Source organism: Poecile atricapillus, chromosome 1, assembly GCF_030490865.1.
Source record: "Poecile atricapillus isolate bPoeAtr1 chromosome 1, bPoeAtr1.hap1, whole genome shotgun sequence".
Lineage (NCBI taxonomy): Eukaryota > Metazoa > Chordata > Aves > Passeriformes > Paridae > Poecile > Poecile atricapillus.
In genome coordinates this window covers 40,034,179-40,054,516 of record NC_081249.1, presented here as the reverse complement: position 1 = coordinate 40,054,516, position 20,338 = coordinate 40,034,179, and the positions used below count along the sequence as shown (strand labels likewise).

Genomic DNA, 20,338 nt, shown 5'->3' with positions numbered 1-20,338 from the left:
TTACAATGTTAACTTTTTTCATTTTCAGCTAGAGGACAGTCTAATGGTACAAAAAACCAGAAGTTTTATTGCCTTCCTTCTCTAGCTGAGTATTGTGGACATGAGCAGAAGGGGTAGACAAGAAACTGAACACAAATCCCTTCAGCTGCAAGGTTTCCTTTAGAGTCTGAGTCAGTCTGCTGGGTGCAAACAGAGACACAGACACCCAGCACCTGTGTCTGTACTACTGCCCTTCAAGCTTGAGCTATTTTTCCATTAAGAGCTTTTTCTATTTCTTTGCTTCCACAAAAATGCTGGGTTTTATCAAAGAAATTATAAGTTGGACTTCACTGATCCTTTTAGGTCCCTTCCAAGACAGGATATTCCATGATTCTCTGATTTACATGAATTATTTAAATTTTTTTAGTCATCTTATTTGCTTTGTACAGTTCTACCAGGGACTTGCAGAAATTAGGCAGGATAATGCTTCGCAGTATAAAAACCTGAGCTGTATTCTGTCTGCTTCCCATCATTTCGGAATGAATTTTAGATTCAGTCTTCCTGGTCCTGTTGCCTTCTTATGTTATTACTTATATAACCCATATTTTTTAATATGGGTTCATAATACTTGATTTCATTTTTATGATAATTTTGATGTACTAATGAAAAGGCAGCATCACTGACAATTTATGCTGCATGTACAGAATTTTCTCTTACTGAAGGTGTACAGGTCTGCTCTGTGTTTTTGGTAGGGCTATGCTCATACTATCCCACTGTGCCTCAGGCTTCCCCACCTTTAAGAGGAGTGTACTGAGCACTGTGCTTCCTTCTGTTTCATGCTGTGGAAATGTGTCGCACAGGAGAGCAAAAGAAGTGGAAAGGGTCGTGGTACCATTCTCTCACATAACAGGAGTCTTCAGCCTTTGAGAGCCTCTTGCATCCAATTCTGAGCCCTGGTCTTACCTAAAGAGCAGGGTAGGTGAGGGATCAGAGTGGCATCTATTCCAACATGGTGCTTTATTTTCCTCAGTGTTTTGTAATTTTTGTAGCGTTTTATTCCCGCCTCTCTTCCCCTCCCCAGCTCCAACAAGTGCTGTTTATACTCACAGCTCCCTTTTAGGCTAAGTAAGTTTGATACTTTTTTCATCCTGGCAAAGAAAAATATGTGGAAATTTTAATTGGCCAGAACCTTTCCGATGCTATAATATGTGTGTGCTTTGAACATGGAGAACTAAGGTGTCTTTATGCTGAACCACATTGTGGCCTTTGTCCAGCTACTACATAAGTATATACAGAATTTAAATTTTTAATCCAAACATTTAGTATCTGTATAAAAGGGTTATTAATGTGTGATTAGAAGAAAACAACATCTCCTAATCTAATGGCAGTTGTAGTGGGGTTTTTGGGGTGGTGTTTTTTTGTTTGTTTGTTTTTTGTGGTTTTTTTTTTTTTTTTTTCAAGGTGCTGTAAGTAGAGAAAGCTTGAGTCAGCCCAATGGCCTGACAGCAGCTGGCTGGGCTTAGTTCACCTGGCATTGGGTTTTCCAGCCTGCCGAGAGCTGATTTAATTTGCTAGCCCAGCCACGAACAAAACACTGAATTGTTTTCTTTTGAGTTATAGAGGTGCTGTGGCTCAGTCTGAGGAGGGTGAGAGTCAGTGCTCAGCAGCAGGCAGGACTGTGTGGGTGGGAGCTGGGAAGGAGCAGAAGGGGATGAGACTCCCCCATGGGCAGCTCTGCTGGCTCAGTAACTTCTCCCATCACACAGGTTGGGATACCCCTCATACAGGTTAGGTTCATTCTCTGCAATAGACTCTCTCCATCTTGCAGGTGCTACAGCACTACTGAGAAGGGCACTGACATCCAGTGAAAGCTGCAGCTGAAAAAATAGACTTGATTTGGGCCCTGGGGTTCAACAGCTGTCAGAAAGAGCAGGCAGAAACTCTTCATTTTCAGAGTTCAGCTGAATCCTCTTTTGTTTGCCACTCTCTGCTCCTGTATTGGTTGTCTGTCTCCACATATGTTGTTCTTAGAGCTGCATATGCTATAATTTGGTGGCTGCTGCTCTTTCTTCTTGATTTATACCTTCCCCAATTTACTGTTGTCTTTCTACTAGACTGTCTTTGAATTTCTCTATCGTTTGTCCAAACCTGATCCATCTCCTCACTGTGACAGACATTAGACATCCTAATCCCCTCAGATTTGCTCATTGTTTAATACTCTTCTATTGTGTTCTGTGACCTTAGTTCACTGTCCCCTCCATCACAGTGATAGAGAGAAAGGTATACAGCTTGACTGATGCTCAATGTTATTTCAGAGAGGGTAATTTTTTAAGGCCTCTTTCATAAAGGTATAGTAAAAATATTTTGCTGATGTTATGAAAGCAGCACAGACTAGTGTCATGCAGAAAAAACCCCTAAATAACTTCCAGTGTAGCATGCTGATGTTAAAGCATATTAGGTTAAAAAATGAAAGGTCTTCTTTTAATTTTCCAAGTAGCAGATGCCTGTGATCAGGGTAGCCAATAGTTCTTAGATCTTTGCTTCCAAATGAAAGTGTGTGTTTATAACCAAATGGTTCTATATATATGTAAAACAAGAATTTCTGTATTACTAACTTACTGCTAATAAAAAATCTCTCAGCTGTATATATGAAGTGATCCTGCTTGTTATATCCTTTCCTCCATGATTTTTTTGGCTCCTAAAATTTGAGTGGGTTTTATGTGTTTCATTAGGTTTATTGGCCTGTCTGATTCTGTGTGTGGGCCACTGTATCTTCTAGTCAGAAGAACATTTATAGAAGTCTGTAATAATTCCTTGCATGGATTATTTAATGGCATTTAATTATTTAACTTGAACTGACTGGATTGATTCCTGTATTTATGATTTATGATTTAATGGAAAGAACACAGCCAAAAACTTCTTTAGTAACACAGCAGTTGTAGAGGTCCTGTCTGCCCTCTTGGTCTGTCTGGGGTGTGTGGTGACTTCAGAAGAGCTCTTACTCGGATCAGAATCTTTGTGCACTTTTAGGCTGGGTGCCTGTGCTACCTTTTTAGATGATCCTGTGTACTCCACACACAGGAAAAACAGATCTATTTGCAAAGGGGCCTGGAGTCTTTCTATGTAGAGCTTGGTGTCTTTTCTTCTGGAATTCCTGCCTCCAACTGTAGGTTTCTTGTTGGCACTGCTTGTCTTGTGAGAAGATTTAATTTAATTATTTTTAAAGAATGAGATAATATAATTGACTCTTCATAGATTTTTAGATTGCAGTGATATCTGAGGAGAAATCTGCCTTTCTGGTAGTGGTTGGCATGGTCTTGGGTAGGTTTCATTGGTATCTCTCTGACCTTGATGGGCAGGTTAGTGCTGAATTGTTGCAAAAGTTTGCCTGCATTTTTTTCTTCTTCACTTGTGCCCATTGGGCTGATATTTAGAAATGTGGGATCCGTAATTTTTAATTCCCTTCCTCCTCAGCTAACATTTCTTTTAATCCAAGTGTCGCTTTAAAATTTTCTACGCCTAGGTATTTGCTGTGTGAAAAATCAGTGGAAACAAATTAGTCAGGACATGGGAGAGTCATGTGTAGTAAATAGTGTATCCTGCCAAAGACAGGGCTGTTTTTAGTCTATCCTTATGGTGAGGACTGGTGTATTAATACCTGTAACTGTTCTTTATAGTATCCTGTAGAACTGGTGATGCATTCACAAATTCATAGGCTGTCTTGTATTTCCTTTTTTTTACCCATATAGGCTTCTCAGTAATTGTAACCTCAGAGGTAAAGCCAGGCAGTGATTGGCAGTACTCTTCTTATGCCTCTGTTCAGCTGGAAAGTTACATTTCCATTTGTGCCCATCTGTGTGCTACATATTTTGGCTGTGGACCACTGTATAAAAGTCATGCAGAATGAAAATGCATTTACCAAGAAAGATAAATGGACAGTAGAAGTGGATTTCATCAGAATCCCAACTAGAGTGTCAAAAAGCAGGGTAGGAAAAGTGAAATAAAATTCTAGTGTGATGTGTAACATTGAACAAGTAAAACTAACGGTGCTTGAATTAAAAAAGAAGGTTCAAAGTTGTGCCAATAATGAAGAATTTCCCAATCAGTTTTGGCTTTTTTTTCTGGCCTTCCCAGTTGTGTGTCCTCACAGTTCTTGGCTCAGCAGTGGGATCAGGCCAGGCTCCAGGTCTAGAGTATCTCTGGTCCTCACTTGTACGATTGGTGTCATCTTGTGCCCGCTGGCTTTCCTGCCTCACAGGCCCTTATCAAGGTGGCATCCACAAAGGGCCAGAGAAGGCTGGAAGGAAAAAGTGCTGATGTAGCCAAGAGGGAATGATGGTCAGCGAGTGCTGAGTTGTCCCACTTGCTCTTCTCACCTTCCTACCTTCTCTGGGAATCCTGTCTGGGGGTGATAACAGCCTAAATTTACATAATTAATTGAAATCTGGGTTTTCTTGTGCTCTATTTCCAATGTGGTCTTGTTTACTTTTCCAGGAGAGAAGGAATAATTTTCCCTTGTGAGTACCATAGCCTGTCTATCAGCCTTACCCCCAGGAGGTGATTATCCTGTGTATTTTGAAAAGTACAAAGTTTGCCTGATTTCCTTGTCTTCATATGAAACATTAAGAAAAAATTGTGATAGCTCTTACTTTTTGTTAATGGTCATACAGTTTGCTACCTGTAAGCATATATACCATGATGTTTACGTGCAAATCATCTTTATGACTGATATGGTCTTCTTTGCCCTTATTCTTTTATCAGATATAAGAAACGCATTTCCCTAAACATGGGTGAAACTGAGCAGAGACCAACAGCAGGATCCCGCTTAGGAGCTCAGGAAAATGCTGGGATCAGTACTTTGGAGCATGGACAGAAACCACCTATGACACCTCCTGGAAAACTTGTCTCTATCAAAATTCAGATGCTGGATGACACACAAGAAACTTTTGACATTCCGGTAAGGGTGTGGAGGCTGGGGTGGCTAAAGATTATTCAGGCATTTCTGATAATGCATATTCTCAAACCAGTTCTCTTTTCATTTCAGCTCTGATTCATGTTGCAGAGAAAATGGCTGATGTGTGTATCAGCATTAAATAGATGACAGTGCAATAGAATAGCATTAAACAGGGCAGTGAACTGTCCATTACAGTTATTAATTCCATTTCTGTTTGAACAGCTTCAGGAGAGGTTAAAGTTCCTGGTGGGTTTTTTCCTTCAAATATTAGATCAGTAGTTTCTTTCTGAACAGTTGATGCATTTCCTTGCTGCTGTTTTGCTCTTGATCCAGTAAACTGTAGATCTGTTTCTAGATATCTGCATAATTTTTTGTCTTCCCTCTGGCAAGTCCTTAGGATATTAACTTAAAATCATCAAAGTTTTCTGTAATTTATATCACTCTTACAATCACTGAGTGATCTCACAGAAACCGAGTGCAAGGAAAGAAGCAAAGCAGTCTCATCTAAAGTTTCTCTGTACCCTGTTGAGATTAATCTAGGTTTGTCCTTGCCAAGGAGACAGAGCTACTACTGCTATAGTGTGTGGTTGTGATCAGTAGAATCAGTTAGAATTAGTTTTGTTACCAAGACCAATCCAGTTTCACACAATCTATCTGTTAGTAGCCAGTAATGATTTTAGCGTGCCAGGCTCACACAAGTAACATGTAATGTGGTTGAACACTGTTGCTGTTGTGGAAGTGCACTGGAATGTATATTTTTCAAAGTCTTCAGGGTTCAATGAATAGGAAAGCAGAAACCTGAGTTCAAATTTCATCCTTTGTTACTTGCATTTTTTGTAGCTATAATTTCCATGCTTTCATTGGCTCAGTTTTCCCTTCTGTAAAATGGAGGATCACCAGTGAGATACAGATGTCTTAGACATATAGTGCCCTGGAAAAATGTTATCCCTGTATTAACATAAAAGAAATTCTGATTAGGAAAATTATAATAAAAAAAAGTGTTTGTAATGTTTTTATGATCTGCTTATGAGGTTTGTCTATTTTCTTTGTGTACATGCAGGCACTTTTTGATCTGCTCGCTGCTGCTATTTGTGATCCACCTGCAACTATGTTTTCAGTCTCAGATTTTGTTTTAGTGGAAGGAATATTCTCTGGACAGGCAGGTTACGTATGAGCTGAACTGACATCAAGTAAAATGTCCATGTGTGTAGCAACTTGTTACACTTTTGTGCCTTTCAGAATGCCTGTCAAATATCTATAGCAAACGTTCTTTAGGTAAAAGCAGTCTTTAGATAATTGTTGCTGTTCAAAAGTGTAGTTATAGTTTAAATCATCAAACACTAATAAAATTTTAGTGCTCTTTTATTGTGGTATCAATATCTGTATTAGTCCAGAGACAGGTTTGGGGTTTTTTTAACCCATCTGTGGATGTTAATTCATTGTATTTTGAAATTTGAAAATTATGTGCAGACACTTGACAGAAACCATTTTGAGATTAGATCCCTTTCATTAAATTGTTTAGAAGAAAATATAAGATCATGTGGATGCAATACATCCTATAACTCCAGCTTTGCTTCTGGGAGTTTGAGAAAAAAGTACTTTTTGGTCTTTCATAATAGGAAAGAGCAAATATCAACATTTAATTTGTTTTTAACTTCATCAACACCTGAAAGACCCGAGGATTTAAACAACTCTCTGTTGAGATCACTTCTATATGATTGTTTTCAGAGACTTTTATTTCATAACCATCACTACTCAAGGAAAGACCAGTTTGTTTGAAAAACAAACTTCTTGGTGAAATATGCAGGATGCTTAGGTATGAAATCTTTTACAGCAAATCTTTTCTAGAGCCTTTTGTCTTTAACCTATGCTAGTCAAATGGGGGAATACAGGTTGTTTTCAGTTTTGTCTGAAAGGCATGAATTGTTTTAGTCCCATCTCACAAAACTGAGTAAGTTTTAATACATCTAAATTGAAGTGTTTATTCACATTAGAAGCCCCATGTTCCTATTTATAAGCTTCATGTTTTTAGCCAAATTGGTGCAGTATACACAGAAAAGGAAAGTGATACCATTTCAACAAAATATTTTAGGAGCAGTAAGTGTGGCCGTGGGCAGAAGATGTTAAACATACATGCCTAAGCACATCTGTGGGTTTGCTTCTCAGTGGAGAATTAAAGACTTTTTGCGTGGTTGAAGATCTGAACTACACTTCCCAAAACCTGAGCTGCTACAATTATGAAAATAACATTGCAAATATGATACAAGTATAAACTGAGAAGGATTTGTGTTTCCTACAATTTCAGGAATTTTGCTGCACAAACCTTTCAGTGTTAGCAAACGAGCCAAACTTTGGGCGGTTTTATTGATGCTTGTAGTGTGTGTTGTAGGATGGTATGAAGTTTAATGATGCCAGTGTATTATTTGCTCATGAAGTCTGCGTAAAAATGGAAAGAGATACTGGTGCTACTTCCTCCTGAATTTTGGGGGACCTAGTGGGACTGTCCATCTGTCTAGTCCAACCTCTGTGCTGCACTTGTACCTTCAGCACCACTAGCCCATTAGCTATAAGACCTTATCTGTGTGGTATTTTGATTGGGTTTGTTATTGTACTGTTTGAACGTTGTCATGGTTTTAGGTTTTTATTGTGTGCTCGTTTATTTTTTCTTGTTTATTAAATTTTGATTTGGTTTGTTTTTAGATTATATTCCAGGAGACATGATTCAATATCCTTGCTCTTAAGCAATCCGTTTTCTCACATTGTATACAGATGACTTGTTACTATGAGTGCCAAATTCATCAGATTTTTATGTCTGTTCTGTGTATAACAAAACAGGGGGAAAATATGACCTACTTCCATTACCCCTCAGTGCTGTTACTGCTCTTTGAGCTGTTTAAAAGTAAGGTAACTCCGGTGTCATTTGTGTTTCTAAAGGAAAGTTAATTCTTTAGGTGTTTGTGCTTTGATGCCATATAATCATACTGTGATTGGCTCGTTGTATTACTTCTCACAAGAAAAAAATCCAAATGAGCAAAAAAGAGAGAAGAGACATCCACATGCCTATATATGGACCCATAAATTATATTTTTTTAGTAGAAAACCCCACATCGTATGTGGTGAGAGCTTCTATGGGAGACTTCAAAAACAGAAGCCACAATGAAGGTCTTTTCATCAATTGTTGTAAATGCAATATTGTAAAAGAAAGGGATACATAAGAAAAACCTTTTATGCTTCATGCTGTTAACAAACAATATTTCATTGCAGAGTCTTCCAATATTTCTGTATTCCAAAAAGCTAGTGAAAAGTTGAATAAATAATGCTGGATCTTTTACACACATCCAGTTAGCTGTTTGGGTACACATGTTTGAAGGAGGAGGGGGAAAGATAGCTGCTGCTGTTTAAAAAAAAAATTACATAACTTTGTATTTCCTGCCTTTAACATATAAGGAAAGTATAAAATTCATCAGTTATCTTTTTTGAGCACATTTTTGTCTCTCCAGCTATAAGAAGACAAATGATGTAGAACAATTCTTACCTCTTTTTAGTTACCCAGCATTTTGTGACTGAGTTGCTGTACCTTTAGCTTTTTGTCTGCCACAAACTCTGACAAGAACTAGATATCAGCTGCAGTTGCAGGTGATTAGTGCCTGAAAATAAGGCCATGAATCAAGAGTTAATGATCATTGAACACTTGAAGCTGTTGGTCACGATGTCGCTTGCAAGTGTGGAATATATTTCTCCCCTGTTTTTTGTTTCTAATTTCTGCTTTGGCTGTATTTACTGAAAAATTAGTTAGGTATGCTAAGTGGAGACTGCAGAGGTCCAAAATACAGCATTCTGTTTGGCTGAGTTGTGACTATGTGATAGAATGAGCAAATACATTTCCTTTCTTCTAGGTATGAGGATAACAGCTTTAGCTAAAATGACTAATGTGAAGGAGGAAGAACATTTTCCACCTGTGTACACATAATGATAATCATATATAGAGAGATCTTGGGCATTTTGAAAGGTTGACACTTCAGCCTGAAGACTTGCAGAACCCAACACTGCAAAACAGAGGTAGTGTTTTATATAACAGAAGGTGAAGATGGAAAGTTCTGTACTGCTTGATTTTCCTCTGCTTTTATTTCTCACCAGAGTTAGTTGAAAGAGAACAGGATTGATTCCATAAAGCCATAGAAAAACTTAGATTTTCATATGTTTGTTTTATCTCCCCTGTAGATTCAAAGCAGTTTAAATGAAAATGAAATACAGTTTTTAAAGAACAGTAAAAATAGCTGATGATTGCATCTACTTCAGATCCTTCTGGGCAAATAAACCCCTTTCATGTTAAGTGTCTGTGCCATTCATACTATATTTACTTTTATAGTTGTTTCATTGCCAGAAGTAATCTGTTTTAAAACTACTCCTAAACGCAGAGTCAGTGTTGTTCCTGTCTAGGAAATGCAGAGGACAAGGCTTGAATCTCCTGTTAGACTGCCAGGATGATTTGGTGACTCAGACCAGGTTTAACCCTGACTGATATGACGCTTGTCACTGATCACATCCTACTCTCTGGGTGAATAAAGGTGTGATGTGACTGGGATGATACTGTTGATGCTAAATAGCAAATGAGAGCTGTTTCTTTCTTTTGGCATCAAAGGTGAGCTCAAAGTATGTCACAGGAGGTCAGGATTCTTCTTTTGGTTGGGATCTGATGTCTTTTTAATTAAAACCAAACCAAAGTCTCCTTTATTGTGTCTTCAAGAAAATAGTTGCTTCCTTTTTTGTGGCTTTCTTTTGGAATGACCCGAACATGCTTGCCTGTCCGATTACTCAAGTTTATTAAACATCTGTTTTTTGTATTTTGTCAACTTCCTTTCCCTTTGAATGTATTCAAGCTTTGTGAAATATGTGGGGTCGGAAAAAGTCATCTGCTTTGGGGGATTAACACGGGTTTCTTAAGCAACAGGAGTCTCTTAATAGAAAGCAGGGTAAAGGTGTAATCCTTTGTAAACGTCACTTGTAAACATTTCATTTCAGTTTTCTCTTGGAAGAGAAAAGCTCAGATTACTTGAGAATACAGAATAAAGAGTAAATGGTCTTGGATCTACAATGATTTATCTTCTGCTGGAGTTTGGATGTAGGACCATGGCAGGGAATTTCTCTGCCTCAATCCCAAATTTTTTGGAGAGAAGGACTTCATAATCTGTTAATTATGACCCCTGTTGAGCATCTGTTTATTAAGGATAATGTTCTGGGTGGGTTTTTTTTTTTGTTTCACTGGTTTTGTTTGTTCGTGCAGTCATATGGTGGTGGTTCATATTCCCTTTGTGGGGAAAGTACTGTCTGTTAACTGTGCTCCCACCAGATTCAAGCCAGAATGTGTGCCAGGAAAAGCTGAATATTAGAAAGTCTCAATAGCTAATAACAAACATTGCATGTGCTTTCTTATAAATTTCCACAGGTGCTGTGTTACCTATTAAATTTAAAATTTCAGCCACGGTTTTATAAATGTTTGAATTATTTTCTGTTACATTTGTAGGTTATGATAATTGCCTTGTCCTAGGTATTTACGCCTGTCCTTAACATGCAATTATAACCAGTGAAATAAACAATTTAATAAAAAAAGCAGAAGACAGTATGACAATGCAGAAACGTAAAACAGTGTTTTATGCTTTCTAAGCCAGCTTCAACTTCAGTTCAATTATGAATTGGTTTTTTTCCCAGCTTAGGAAGTGAACAGCAGGTCAAATGTCAGTTATTCATCAGACTTTCTTTTCTTCTTGTGCCTGAAATTATTTGGCCATTGCTGTCAGACTATTTCCAGTGAATATCAAGCATTTAAATATTCACTAATTGTCATGCCAGCTCTGCTGGTTATTCTGAAATTACAAGAAAGGCAGTTTTTTTCTTCAACTCTCAAACACATCAGTTGTATTTTTCTCAGCAGAATATTGTTAGTGGCTACCCAGTAAACTGATTTTTGTTGACAAATGTTTGGAATGTCTTTGTTGAAAGACAAGGTATTTTAGTAATGTGTGTTAATAATTTATGTGCTTTTCAAAGTGGGAGAGAAATAATCCACAAGCAAACTTCTGTAACCTGAGGCAGCAGACTGTTTAAACTGCTGATTTCTTTGTTAAGATTCTGTAGAATGAATAAAACAAGTGGGAATGTAATTTTAAGTGCCAACAAATCCAGTCCATTCTCAGACTAGATTGATGTATTTGAAGATAATTGGGAAATGCATGTAATTTTCTTGAATGAATTAGCCTAACTTGTAATCATGGAAGGCTTCTCAAATACTGCCTTTTCACCTCTCTTGTTGAGCTGACTCACCAAGCCGCGCTCCAGCGTGTGCGCCAGCACGAAGCAGAGGATGGAGCTGGCACAGGAAGGGCAGCTGCGGATGCAGAGGCATTGTGGGGGCATTTGTGAGTGCTACTGCCCTGACTGAAAGGGTCAGTGAAATCATGCTGTGAATCTTGCTGTAGTGTCTATGCCTGCATGTTGGTTTGCGCAGTACTGGTAAGGCTGGATTGATAGTCTGTGTGGGGAGTGTGGGCATCCTCTCCAGTTATGGGGTGTTTCCTTGGCCCACCTGTTTGGAGGCGACAGATGCCCAAGGAACAGTGGGAGATTGTGTTTGCAATCTCTCCTCTTCAAACTGTACATGTATGGGTGTCCAGTGGTACAAACTCTGATTTTGCTACTGCTAGGCTTTCCTGTTTCAGGGGCGATGGGAGGGATGTTCTGCCTCTGGTCAGAGGTGAGCCGCCTATTGTGTGCATCCTTTCCCTGAGACTGAGTTTCACCTCTTGCATCCTTGAAATTTTTAAAAGCTAGATGTCAAAGCCTCAGCTAATGATTTTCATCCATACTAGGATGAAACCATTGAATGGGCTGCTCATCATGCCTGTCTCAAACGTGTATTTTGGGATGAGATTAACTGCGTTCTGGAGGTGCTTGTATATCCCTACATGTTGCTTTTTTCTGTTCTAGTAGTAAGAGGAAATCATAGAATCATTTAGATCAGAAAAGGCCTTTAAGATCTTTGAGTCCAACTGTATTTATGTAGCATTTAACTATAAAGCAGTAGTATCATACAGTTTAAAAAGCTTAAAGTAAAAGTGCTGTGATATATTATTTGTAGATCCAGTATTGACGTGCATCCCTCATACCTGAAACACATCAGCTGGATATCAACATAAGGAACATCCTCACCACCTGCATGCAGTCAAATGACATGGATATAAGGTTATCATCAATAAAACCAAGCAGAACCAAACAGGGTTAAATGCATAATGGGAGAGGAAATTTCTCTTCTTTTTCTCCCAGCAGTTCCTGCTTCGAGGATTGTCCTCTCACCAAGCTCCTCCCTATGTCACTTAACTTTGGGAAGAGTGTAAAAGTTGCAAAATAAGGTGTGCCATGGAGAAAGAGCACATTGGTGCTGTGCTGCAGTGGTAATCATGCATGACATGATTTATTTAAGCCCATTCTTTGTTACCACAAGGTGGACAAGCTCAAGTTACTTTCCTTAAGCTCTTTATGAAAAACAATTGTCCATGCTTCTGGACATATGTTCTGGAGAGGCAAAATAAATGAACGGGATAAACTTCTGGGAGAAAAGAGCTGCCTTTCTCCACCTCTTGAGTTTAAAAAGTGTGTTGTCCACAGCTAGAGAAATGCAGTGTAAGCATTTGTGCCAAGAGCACAATCTCATGTTAGACTTGAGGCATTTTAAAACACACCCAGTTTATAGTTCTGCACTGAGCAAAAGGAGAGAAAACTTGGGCTTGTATGTGAAGTACTACTGGTATGTGATTGTCACAGAGTACGGTGGATGGCCATTCAGAGCACTGATTTTCAGTATGTTAAATTGCAAAAGCATATCTGCCTGTAACTTGTTCTCTACCCTGTTTAAGGGATGAAGGTATGTTTATTTAGGGATCCCTGTGCACATGCTTTCCAACATTGTTTTGAACAGAAAGCCTCTGCGCAAACAGAGGCTTACATAGTGCAGGATAAAAGAATGGCAAAATGTTCTAAATTGTCCACTCATTTCCCTTTCAGTTTATTCTCAATTGATCATGATCATTTATGAGCTGTTTTTGCCTGGTGATAACACAACCTGCTGACATTAATTCAAGTTCTAGCAATTCAAGTTCTACCTTGGTTTTCTCATTTGGTACCTCTTTTCCTTCCTTTCTTGGCACTAGAACATACCCCCTTAAATTGCTTATCCTTTTTATTCTCTCTTCAGCTCCTTTGTAACTACTGGTTCAACTCCTTGCTGTTGGTGTTCTCCAAGGAAAGAGGAGACAGCAGTGTGGAAAGATGCAGGAGTCCTGGGTGGATCTCCTGGGTCTTTACCCAGCTTCATTGTGTGCTGACGTCCTTCCTCAGTGCAGAGTCAGGTCTCTGTGTTACAAGCCATGTGCAGTGCTGCATAGGGGAGAGAGTGCTCATCACTTGTAAAGGCTGTATCTACAGGCAGAACTAGGGATGCTTTCTGCAATGGCATAGTCACATTCTCATTCATACTCAAACTGTCAGTGGGAGGAAACATCCAATTTTTACTTCAGATAATGTGTGGTTTGAAAGTGAAATTTGACTAGCTTAAAATTACCTGGAGAAACCTTTATAGCTAGGATGCAGTGATTAAAGCAGTGTGTCTTGGTACAGTATAAAGGGCTCCACCAGTTCCCAGATTTAAAAGCCTTCAGAAACTTACTAATGTGCTGCTTCCCTTATGTAAACTTACCTCCACTGCTCCAATGGGCTGCCTCCACCAGGCTGTGATTACAATAGGCAAGCACAATTAAATGTTGTCTTTTGCGTGCCAGTGTGTAAATCACATCAAATGCATGGCTGAAAATGTCTGCCAAAGCTTTTGTGTGTATCTGAATCAGACCACCGTGTTAAAATAATTCTTGGATAAATGTGTCAATTTTTGAATAAAAAGTGTGCATGAGGCACGCATCAAGTGCCAGATAACTCAGCAAATACAAACAGCAGTTGCAGAAGTAGATTACAACATCTCCTTTTCTTATCCCCATCCCCAAAATGGAGGCTTTGATAGAAATTGCACAAACATAATGCTGCCAGAATATAAATAGCAAATGGTGAATTATGACTTAGTGCCAATTTGCTTTTTGATGGTCTGTTGGCAGATGCAAATATTCATGCAGAGCACATCAGCAGGGAGTTTTTCTTCTCATTTCTTTCACTGTTATCTTCTCACCTGCTTTTTTTGTTGAACCTGGAGTTATTTCTTCTTTCTTTCTTCAGTTTGTCTTGCTTTTATAATTCTGGTCTTGTTCTCATGCCATGATATTTTCATACAGTTCTTACTGAATTTACAATTATCTCCATTTAGTAGATAGTGGGGCAGTATGTATTTGTGTGTACAAGTTGCTTAGCATTCTGAGGCTAGTTCCTCCTGCATAAAGGGGGGCGTTTTGCTCTTCAGTGACTCTTCACATTTCATTGCTTCATTTCATTGCTTCATTCCCTGGTGCAGATGCTCAGCTGTATTCTCTACTGTCATCTCACATCTCAGTTTTGTCCTTTCTCAGTAAACATTCATCTTTGTACCCTCTGTACGCACAGGTTGCATAGCTCCTTGTAGAGCTTTCTTTCTGGTCTTTTGCAAGGAGCACATTTGGGCAGAGCAGCAGGTCCTGTACCTGGAGAGACTGTCAGGGAGCACCTTCCCTTTCTGCTTGCTGGCAGGGATGAGTTGGATCCTCATCCACTTTACATTGTCTCCGGTTGACTGGAGTTACTGGACATAAGCTGGGTTACATTATGTGGTGATGTCATCCAGGAGTCTCCTCTGAGAGTGCTGCCTTTTGAAATTAATCTCAGATACAACCATTTTGGTGAACAGAATTGAAATAAGAGGAATTTTGCAGAATTAAATGAGGTAATACATAAAAAGAGAATGCTTTGTCAAAGCTTTATATAAAGATATCGCTCAGCAAATGTGAAAGGGCATTATCACATAGTTTTTATTACTGGATTCACAGAGAGTAGCTCTGCAGCCAGAAGTATATGTAGTTCAGTATTCTGTGCTCTTACATGTTCCAGTGTAATTCAGAAAGACCCCTGCAGTCAATGATAAACACATGGTGGCTGGCAAAAGAAAATGTGTTTCATGAAAGCATTTGTGTACTTGCTCATAGCGTGATACAGAGTGGAAGGGACTCTGCAAGTAGTCTGCTCCAACTCTTGGCTCAAGGCAGGGCCAGCAGTGAGCAGATTTCTCAAGGTCCCTAAGAAATATTTAACTGTAAGAATTCAGGACTAAAGTGTTCTAGATTTTTGTTTTCTTTGAGAGCCTTAGTTGAATTTTAGAGTCAACAGTTGAGGATCTGTCACTTTTAAGCCTGTGACTTGTAGTTCTGAGATAGTAACTTTCAGGTTTTTTCTGTGGCAAATGAGTGAAGCCATATCTGTGGGCTTTTAAAAGAAATGAGGGAGTAGTCACTTTACAAATGAAAGACATAAGTGTACTTATATTCTAGAGTTTGTCAGACCTTTCAGCTTTTCTTCGTAGTCTTTTACTTCATGTCAAAGTCTGGGTATGTGTGCTTTGAAAGACTATGGGAGATTCTAAAAATAAAATTCAAGTGGAAAGCAAACGCTTCAAGTGGCTGATTGTGTCACAACATAGTCAACTCTGTGACTTTGCTAAAATCTCAGGAAGAGCAAGGTAGAAATAGCAAGCTGCAGGAGAGCAGCCTTTGTGAACAGGAGAGACTTTCATAACTGCATCTACTTTTAAAAAGTCAGCAAACCCTTCTGAAGATCTCATGAGAACCTGGATTCGCACCAACTTTGGAAGAGCTAAGTTTTCAGACTTTTTTTCGTGTGAAGCCATTGCATTGCTGTTGTTAGAGAAATAGAATTAGGAGCAGGTAGTCTTTTTGTTTCTCCTACATAGGCTGAGTCTAGCCATTGCCATTTCCTTCTGTATCTGTTCCACGAAACAAGTAACTTTGAGCAGATAGATGTAGATGTAGATGTAGATATAGATATGTCTTTGTAACTTTGAACAGGTATGTATGCCTTTCAGTAGAAAGGTCACTTATCTGCAGAGCATTTCAGATCTGTGCTGCTTGTGTTTCATCCCAGGGAAGACTGTGTGCATGCAACTTAGCCAGGAGAAGTGACAAATGGTTACTGACGAAACGGTTCAGTATTTCCTTGGGATGAGGGAACAAGTCTTTGAGGGTCAGCAAAAGCTGATGTTGCTTATTTCACTGGAATGATTGATTTCCTGAATAGGTATACCTGTGAAGTCAATTCCAGGTATGTTTTGGTGGGGTTTTTTGGGGTTTTTTTTTGTGTTTTGGTTTTTTTTGTGTTTTGGTTTTTTTTCTTTGCATTGAGCTTCTATTTAGGATGCCATGGGGGAAGAAAAAAACCAGAGCTCAAGTCCTCAGCCTCAGTGGTAGTGTTTTACTGAGAGTTAAACTGAAGGTTAAGTCCTTCAGCACTCAGAATTAATTCACTAGCCACTGCTTGTTAAATAATTACTTGAAAATGAAACTTATTTACCTGACAATAAAGTAGCATAAAAAGATTAAATAACTAAAATAATTAACGCAAACTGATTTTTTTGAATCTGTAGATAGCTTAATGTTTAAATTTCAGACTAGCTAGACATTTTAACAGAAGATGCCTGGCTGATTTAACTGTGAATTCTGATTATTTCTGAAGATAAATAACTTGTCCTCCTCTCTTGAAGATGTCTCAGTTCTACTCATAGGTAATCTATTTGTCCTTTGTAGCCATCAGATCCTCACATTGATATTACCCAGGTGAATGGGTGTCACCAATTATCCCTGTTTTCCTCTGGGGGCATTTGAAGGCCCCAAAAGACTGGCTAGTGGTTGTGCAAATTCCTTTGAAAAGGTCATGCATGGGGAAGGCCATACCACATCAATGAGCTCCCTTCTTGTAGAAATGATCCATACATTTCTGGGTGCTTGCTGCCATCAGCTGAAAACCACTGTGCTGGGATGTGAAGTGCTTGGGTACATGTATAGCTCTGTACCTCAGCATATCAGCTGTTTTTAACTCTTTTTCTTCTCCCACATTTGTAGAGTTATGGCCCTGAAAAGCACTGTAGCACCAAGTGGAACACCCTGTATGTAAAGAAAATGCCTTTGCCTTCACTTTCAGGCTTCCAGGTCCAGGAGTGGGTTTCTTTTACATTCCTTTACCGATGTCTAAGAGGATCAGAGGGTGCTGGTCCCAAGACCCCCATGGTTTTCCATGTTCCTTAGTTCTTAGCTGGGTTTCTGGCTGTGTTTTAGGCTGCTCTGAGGAGAGCTGACTGAGCTATGGCTAGCTTTAAGCAAGGGTTCATCCTGACCTGTGAGTCAGTGTGTAATTTTTGGCCATTTGGGTTAGGGTTGGTCCCTGGTCCTCTTTTATTTGCAACTATGAGGGTACAACTACCAGCTGTAAGGATACAATTACATCTATAAGGATAACCCTGGGGTACAGCTGAAGATGTGGGAGCACCTTCTAGCATGACAGATAGTAAGCTTGTTGGCTTTGTTTTCTTGCATTTTTTTCTGTTTCTCTGACCCTCTCTGATAAAATAATTCAATGGAAACATAAACACTGCATTGAAAAAGGCTGTCTTAACATTTTGTCTCCCAACTTGGCACAAGCACTCACTCCTCTGCCTTTCTCTCATTCCTCAGCATCTGAAGCCCCTTTTGGACTTGCTGATGCCTCCTACCTCCACAGTATTTCTGTGGCAGAAAGTTCTATCAGTTTGCTTCTTCTGTTACTTCCTCTAAATTGATGAAAGTGATATTAATCTCAGGTTTGTAAGGTTTGAACTGTTCCATTTAAACTGCCTCACAGAAGTGGGCAAATTATTATTATCTGTATTGTGTTTTGGTGATTGACTGACTAGAAGAGGGTGAGGCAAAGAAGAAAGATTTGTTTAGAGAAGGGCAAATCTGCTTTAGTGACAGATCAAGTGCAGACAAGAGAGATGAAAAAAGGGTAGGATAGGTGGGAAAAAGGAGCCTCTGAAGATGCAGAAGTATGAAAAAGCTCACTAAGAGTAGGGGGAGAGCATTGTCCTAGACTTGCATAAATCTCTAACTTACCTGAATTAATTTTTTTTTTTTGGTCTATACTTAAACACTGGAGGTCTGGTGCTTTTGTGTCTTGAACATCACAGCATGAAACAGTCATGTAAAGGAAGAGCACTAGAAATTTGCAGTGATTGCACAATACAGTCTGTCAGAATTGGAAGCAGAACCCTTCACTCGCTCCTCTTTTTAATTGCTGCCTATCAATGCTTACATACAGCAGAAAGTTAATGATGCATCTCTTAAAAAATTACAGCAAATTGCAAGTCTGTTACATTAATATGATTAATCTGAACTAAAAGCTGTACCTAAGATTCTGCTAAGGCACAGTTGCATATTAGAGCCATAAAGTATGTGCAGCCATAACATAAGTGCCTGCTCTTTACTCTCCATGTTCTGTAAGGACAGAAAGGGAACAATGTGTTAATTATTTTTTGCATTATCAATGTTGATGTCAGGATGATGGTCTTTTAAGAAATACCTTGAATCCAAATTACAATAGTCTAAAATGTATTTGAGTGAGGAAAATACCTTCATTAAAAATACCCAAAGTAACCAACTTGGCACATATCCCGAGACAGTGGGCACTTGACTTCCAAAGTGAAACCCAAGTGGTAAATTTAACAGTAAGGTGGTGTAAATCATGTCAGTTCCATGCTTTTAAATACTATGAGCTGCAGCAGTTTAAAAAGAAATTCAGGCTTCTGAAAATGCAAGTGATTGACAAAAGAGTGATTTGAGGTTGTTTTAATTTTGCAGCCTGTTTGTTTGAGAGGCAGTTTAATGTTTTGAGTTCTCAGAATGGAGAAAGACTGGGGGAATTTCTATTCTCACCAGGCACTTCTTGCCCTGCTACAGCTGCTTGAGTGAGTTAATCTACTTGGCTTCACATCTGTTCATTGCCTCCCTCCGCTGTCCCCATCTTCACACCAGAGCAGGAGCCCTCTGTCTCTCCTGGCCCACTTTTCCCATTCCAGGGCTCAACTTCTCATTTCCTAGGCTCCTGCCCTTATTTCAGCCTGTTGCCAGCTGCCAGGGAAGAGCTGCCATAGGATGCTGAGTATTGCTTGCTGTGTGAGTGCTGACCCTTGGGCAGAAGAGGGAGGAGGGTGCAGCGTGGCACCTACAGGAGCAAGCTGTCTCTAGAAGGGCTGGGAAATGAGGCAACAGTGAGTAGCTGGAGCAAGTTTTCCAGCATCTGACTGAAATGACCGACAAGGTAATTCCAAATTACTGGAAAGGTAGGCTTCTTGCTGCCATGGCAACAGAAGTTTCAGTGCTGACTGAATTTGTTATTCATGAAGAAAATAAGGTAAGAATTGGCAAGTCCCACTTATTCTTCCACACTTTCGTTTTCACTTTCTTAGTGATGCAGTGTTTGAGATAGAGACTTTGAAAGGGAATATTCATGTTTGAAACAAAATTGTAAATCTTTGGCTTTCATGCACTCTTTTTAGGAGAATGGAAATGCTTTCACTCTTGATACAAGAAAGCTTTTATTGAGCCAAACTTGAGCTAAGTATGATGAGAAGACAATAAAACTTGTAAGTAGCTTGAAGGTTTTGCAAGTTTGCCCGAACTTTCGGCTGGTGAGCCTTTGTTGTGGAGAGAAAATGTTTGGCTTAAAGGTTAAGATGAATTAGGTGACTTTTGATTATCCAAAGAATGAAGGCTGTGTTTGTACCCTCATTCCTGTTTCTTTGCATATGGTTCTTTCATCCATTCAGTCTGCGCTAGTCAAGAAGGAGGACTGTTTGAAGAAGGCACTATAGAGTGCTCTGTCTCTCATCCAGCAACAGCTGAATACTTTATGGAAGTATATTAAGTCCTTGACAGGAGAAGGTAGCCAGCTGGCTGCTGCAGCAGGATATTCTTGTTCTCCCCCACAACTGAAAAGGAGAAGTTGGCAGAGCGCCTGCTGAGCTTCCCCGGGAAGAGTAGAGGCACAGACTCTTTCAGTATTTTAACTAGGTGGGCTGTTAACCAAAAAAGTAAAAGAAGAAAGCACATATTTCAAGTCTGCCCAGCCCACCAACTGGAAAGTGGTAAAGGGCTGACTCTAATATGAATAATTACCATCCAAGAGCCTCCGTGCTTTGGGATAGCTTAAGAATGTGGTTACTTTAAGGTCACAGGCAAGTGGAGTAACTGTGCTGGTGTTTGTTCTGCTTGAAACAGCATGTGGAATTGTGGTGTCTCACTGGTTAGAATAGTGCTGTGACAGTTCTATAAAATCTGGAGTCTGGACATAATTTGATAGTCCTTTTTTTGTCCTAATAAGTACAGCTCAAGTCAA

At 39.3% G+C, this 20,338-nt stretch overlaps 1 protein-coding gene across 8 annotated transcripts in view; it reads left to right on the top strand.

Moving 5' to 3' along the window:
- FARP1 (FERM, ARH/RhoGEF and pleckstrin domain protein 1) overlaps positions 1-20,338 on the top strand; it is a 200,000-nt gene that overhangs the window by 34,134 nt on the left and 145,528 nt on the right. For all 8 annotated transcript variants that reach the window (XR_009277886.1, XM_058841834.1, XM_058841825.1 and 5 more), the window contains exon 2: positions 4,741-4,936. Coding sequence is in view for 7 of the 8 variants with exons in the window: in XM_058841834.1 (XP_058697817.1) it covers positions 4,766-4,936 (171 nt within the window). In the remaining variant the exon portion in view is untranslated. The remainder of the gene's footprint in view (positions 1-4,740; positions 4,937-20,338) is intronic.